The sequence below is a fragment of the Aplysia californica genome, unplaced genomic scaffold (genome assembly GCF_000002075.1).
Source record: "Aplysia californica isolate F4 #8 unplaced genomic scaffold, AplCal3.0 scaffold00097, whole genome shotgun sequence".
NCBI classification, from domain to species: domain Eukaryota; kingdom Metazoa; phylum Mollusca; class Gastropoda; order Aplysiida; family Aplysiidae; genus Aplysia; species Aplysia californica.
The window spans coordinates 1,383,428-1,388,799 of NW_004797367.1; the positions used below are offsets into that span (position 1 = coordinate 1,383,428).

Consider the following 5,372-nt stretch of genomic DNA (forward strand, 5'->3'; position numbering starts at 1 on the left):
TTCCTACCAGAAGATCAGGGGTGTGGCGGAAAGACAGCAGTAAGAAGAAGCGAAGGAGTAGCAGTAGAAAGGCTGCAGAAAGAATCAGGAGTCCAGAGGAAGGGGCAAAGGAGGTGAGGGAGTGGGGGCAGAAAGAGGAGACGAAAGCTGACGACAGAACATTGCTAGAGAGCAGGAAATGAGGTGAAAGGAGACAAATTTAAAGAAGAAAATTTTTTGGTCGCTACCCGGATTCGAACCCGGGACCTTTTGAATGAGAGGCCAACACCTTAACCTCTAGGCCACGAGAGCCCCCGCCGTTTGTTTGTACTGGTGATTGTCTTATAGATGTACATGTAGCCATTTGAGTAAGTTCGACTGTTATGTAGTTTTGCATCATCTCGTTTTCTAAAGCCGACTTTGAATCTTGTCAGTGGTGTGTCTTTTCTGGCGTGTGTTCAGGGAGTATGTTTGTTAACCAGGGGGTGTGGGTGGCTAACGGGTGATCTGGTGTGGTTTTCTCCTTACTTTTTTTCTGTTAAATTTTAATGTCTATTGTCGCGGGTGGTTGGCTGGTGGTCCGGTGTGGTTCGTCCATCTTTCTTATCAAACATCTATCGTCCTCCGTCTCTCCCCCTTCTTTTGTGTGTTTGTTACTTTCTTGTAACATCTCTAATCTTCGGACCATAGATGACTTCATTGTGTTGAGCGTGCCTTAAAACCCATAACATTTAAAAAAACGAAATTTCTATCGTACATAATAAAATAATCTCCTGTTTCTTTTCTACGTATGTTACTCTCTCTTGTAACACCTAAAATCTTCGACAGTTATAGGACCTATTTATGTCATAGGCGCGGTAAAACTCTTACTAAAACTAATGAAAAACAAAAAAAACAAAAACAAAAACAAAGAACAAAAACAAAAACAAAACCCAGAGAGGGGGCGGGGAAGTGGAGGTAGAAGTGGATATTGAGCCGGTAAAATATATTGCATAGAGTATGCAGAGTTTGGGATTACGTCGACGCGTTCGCTGTTATAGTTATAGAGTACAATAATTGGTCGCTTTAAAGTACAAGGGTGCTTTCCCGAAAAACACTGTTTTGAGAAAATCGATGGTTAAGTTGTTTTTTAAAACCCCTTTTCAGTTTTTTTAAAAGACAGGGAGAGTTTCCCACTTTTGGTGTAGGTCAAGATTTCTGGAAACCCCCAAAATCTGGGTTAGCCCGCTTGTCCTTAAAAGCGACCAATTATACTTCTACGTTTGTGTCAATGACAATAGAAATATAGGTATTTTACAGATAAAAACAAGTGAAACAAAGGGCTCTGCTTTCAAATTATCGTTTAAATGCATAATCGAAAAGTACAAAAAGGAAGTGGTAAGCATTATTATTATATTAACTGTCACTTTGCGATAAACATTCTCCCTGCACTCAATACAGCACTTATCCCAATGTTCTACAGTTGTAAGAGAGGAGATATAGAGATGTAATACGATGCAGTTCTTTGAAGTATTAATATTGTTTCCATCCTCTCGCAGATTGGTTTACTTGACGTAAAGTCTAATTGTCATGAAACAGAAAAACAGCAATAGTAATAGTAATAATAATAATAATGAAAATGAATGCATTAAACAAATTACACAGTATTGATATTTGTTGTGGAAAGTTGGGTTACAATGGCAAGCATACACACATAAGTACGCAATCATGAATACAAACATACATAGATACCAATATAAAATACACGATATTGCACCAGTACCGAACATCACGAACATGCCATTGCTGGTCGCCACTGTGCAGCGCCTTATAATGATGAGGATGATGATAATGATTATGGTGATAATAATAATTATAATCATAGTAGACTATTATTATTATTATTATTATTAATAATAATAATAATACTAATAATAATAATAATAATAATAATAATAATAATAATAATAATATTAACAATATTTTAACTTGATAATGATGATGATGATAATAATGATTATATAATAGTAATGATGACGACGACGATGATGATGATGATGATGATGATGATGATGATGATGATAATGATGATGATGGTGATGAAAAATATTAATAAGGGGCTCTCTTGAAGATAAATTCATACAAACTGCTGTGCAAAGTATGGGTGACATTGATTCACCCGTTAAACTAAAGAGATATTTGAGGATAAGTTGCGCCACGAATTTTTTACCGCACTGTAGGCTGCTCTCGTCACCTCAACCGTCGCATTCATCACCATCGTCTTCACTGTCTTCACTGTCATCACCTTCATCACCTTCATCACCTTCATCACCTTCATCATCGTCATCACTGCCATTGCCACAGCCACCGCCAGTAGCACTGTTATCTTCCACGTTATTGTCACCAGGGACAGTGTTACCCATAGGGACAGTGGTACCCATAGGGACAGTAGGGACAGTGTTACCCGTAGGGACAGTAGGGACAGTGGTACCCATAGGGACAGTAGGGACAGTGTTACCCGTAGGGACATTGTTACCCGTAGGGACAGTGGTACCCATAGGGACAGTGTTACCCGTAGGGACAGTGTTACCCATAGGGACAGTGGTACCCACAGGGACAGTGGTACCCATATGGACAGTGGTACCCACAGGGACAGTGGTACCCATAGGGACAGTGGTACCCACAGGGACAGTGTTACCCATAGGGACAGTGGTACCCAAAGGGACAGTGTTACCCATAGGGACAGTGGTACCCACAGGGACAGTGGTACCCATAGGGACAGTGTTACCCGTAGGGACAGTAGGGACAGTGTTACCCATAGGGACAGTGTTACCGGTAGGGACAGTGGTACCCATAGGGACACTAGGGACAGTGGTACCCATAGGGACAGTGGTACCCGTAGGGACAGTGGTACCCGTAGGGACAGTGGTACCCGTAGGGACAGTAGGGACGGTGTTACCCGTAGGGACAGTGTTACCCATAGGGACAGTGTTACCTGTAGGGACAGTGTTACCCGTAGGGACAGTGTTACCCGTAGGGACTGGGCTACCCATAGAGACAGTAGGGACAGTGTTACCCATAGGGACAGTGTTACCCGTAGGGACAGTAGGGACAGTGTTACCCGTAGGGACAGTGGTACCCATAGGGACAGTATGGACAGTGGTACCCATAGGGACAGCGTTACCCGTAGGGACAGTGGTACCCATAGGGACAGTAGGGACAGTGTTACCCGTAGGGACAGTGTTACCCGTAGGGACAGTAGGGACAGTGGTACCCATAGGGACAGTGTTACCCGTAGGGACAGTGGTACCCATAGGGACAGTAGGGACAGTGTTACCCGTAGGGACAGTGTTACCCGTAGGGACAGTGTTACCCGTAGGGACAGTGTTACCCGTAGGGGCAGTGGTACCCATAGGGACAGTAGGGACAGTGGTACCCATAGGGGCAGTGTTACCCGTAGGGACAGTGCTACCCATAGAGACAGTAGGGACGGTGTTACCCGTAGGGACAGTAGGGACAGTGTTACCCGTAGGGACAGTAGGGACAGTGTTACCCGTAGGGACAGTGTTACCCGTAGGGACAGTGGTACCCATAGGGACAGTGTTACCCGTAGGGACAGTAGGGACAGTGTTACCCGTAGGGACAGTAGGGACAGTGTTACCCGTAGGGACAGTGTTACCCGTAGGGACAGTGGTACCCATAGAGACAGTAGGGACAGTGTTACCCGTAGGGACAGTGGTACCCGTAGGGACAGTGTTACCCGTAGGGACAGTGTTATCCGTATGGACAGGGCTACCCATAGAGACAGTAGGGACAGTGTTACCCGTAGGGACACTCGTAGAACCAATCGCTGCGACGTTCCCTGCACCACCTAGAAATACACAGTTAGAAAAAAACAAAACATTTACGAAACGCAGAAACAGTGACGCTATAATGAAATAGAGATATGGTGCTCCCTTCCCATTCAATAGGTCCTGGGTTTGAAACCTAACAACGACGGCAACATTTTCTTTGCTAAAATTGTTCTCCTTTCAATTTGTTTCCTGCTCTCTAACCGTGTTCGTCGTTTGCTTTCGTCTCCACTTTCTGCCCCCTCCCCCGCCCCTGCCCCTCTAAGTCCCCTCCTCTGTGCTCCTGGCTCTTTCTGCAGTCTTTCTACCGCTACTCCTTGGCCCCTTCTTAATGCTGTCTTTCAGCCACACCTCTGATAAGGTAGGTAAGAATAATGGTAAGATATAACACCTAGCCTTCTCTGATAAGCGCTAAACAATCTCAGACATCTCGTGTGCAAGTTGCACAGGTTAAAGATCTCTTTGTGGTCCTACAATCGATAAGAGTAAACTTCAGCCGCCACCCGGGCAGAATTCAAAATTAATTCCTACAAGATTGAAATTACTTTATGTGTTTCGCAAACTCATATGATCTTATGTAGTTGTGGGCGCCGTAAACATTTGCAAAAAGAAAAAAAGAGAAAAATAAAAATAAAAGAGAAAAAAGAACCTTAGACATAAATCATAATATCCAAGGCCAACCACTGCCATGGTCGCCGCTTTTTTTTCGCACTTTATTTTAAAAAAATAAATTTAAAAAGCAAAAACAATTTCCGTCTCGCTACAGCCGAGTGCACACTGCACTCGCAACTCTTATCTCCTTTTCTTTTATAAAAAAAATAAGTTTCAAATGGAGTCGAATGGTGCGCCCCATGGTGAACTGCAATATAGCATTACAGATTGGTGCATAGTCTTGGATATTGTTTGTTTATTTGCCTGTTTGTTTGTTTGTTTGTTTGTTTGAGGAAAGAGAAGCACATCGACACAATGATGGTCATTAAATGTAGTGCACAGGTAAGAGAGACAGAGAGAAACAATATATAGATGGAAAGTAAAGCTGTAGGATATACCGTTTGCCTCCTCCAACCACCCACATGAGTATTTTCATACAAGTAGTCAGTGTGTACCTTAACAAATTATGGGTAACTGGGAAAGATCAGGGAAATGTTGCTTTTTTAAGAGCATCCGAGGAAAGGAATGAATGGAGAACCATGATCGCCAATGTCTGTCGCGGGCCTGGCGCTGGATGATGACGATGATGAGTCTGTGTGTTATGACCGAGCAATACACTCTGGGAATTATTTTTTTAAAGTGGAAACATAGCCAGGTGTATAAAAGAAACTAAACTGGGGAGTTTTTTCACTCACTTTATTTCATGACTTGAAGTATTGTGCCCCGCTTTCTCGATGACTTTACACTGTCTATTGTGGTCTGTTAGCCTTCAAAAGATACAGCATTAAGCAGCACAAAAAAGTAAAAACAACCATAACAACCAAATGACCTGCTAAAACCACGCTATTAGCCTGACAACATCAAACCCCTGGCTTCTAAATGCCCGTTACCTGTCGATTGAAAAAAAAGGGG

At 43.2% G+C, this 5,372-nt stretch overlaps 1 protein-coding gene across 1 annotated transcript; it reads right to left on the minus strand.

The window, feature by feature from the left end:
- Window positions 1-2,149: 2,149 nt before the first annotated feature.
- Window positions 2,150-3,989, minus strand: LOC101857711 (galactose-specific cell agglutination protein gsf2-like). Its single transcript, XM_035968922.1, has one exon. It carries the CDS (start codon window positions 3,756-3,758, stop codon window positions 2,214-2,216), a length of 1,545 nt encoding a protein of 514 aa, XP_035824815.1. The 5' UTR covers window positions 3,759-3,989; the 3' UTR covers window positions 2,150-2,213.
- Window positions 3,990-5,372: the final 1,383 nt, after the last annotated feature.

Bases quoted from the DNA above. Each gene is read 5' to 3' on its own strand.
- LOC101857711 (XM_035968922.1), bottom strand. From the start codon at position 3,758: ATGGGTAGCCCTGTCCATACGGATAACACTGTCCCTACGGGTAACACT.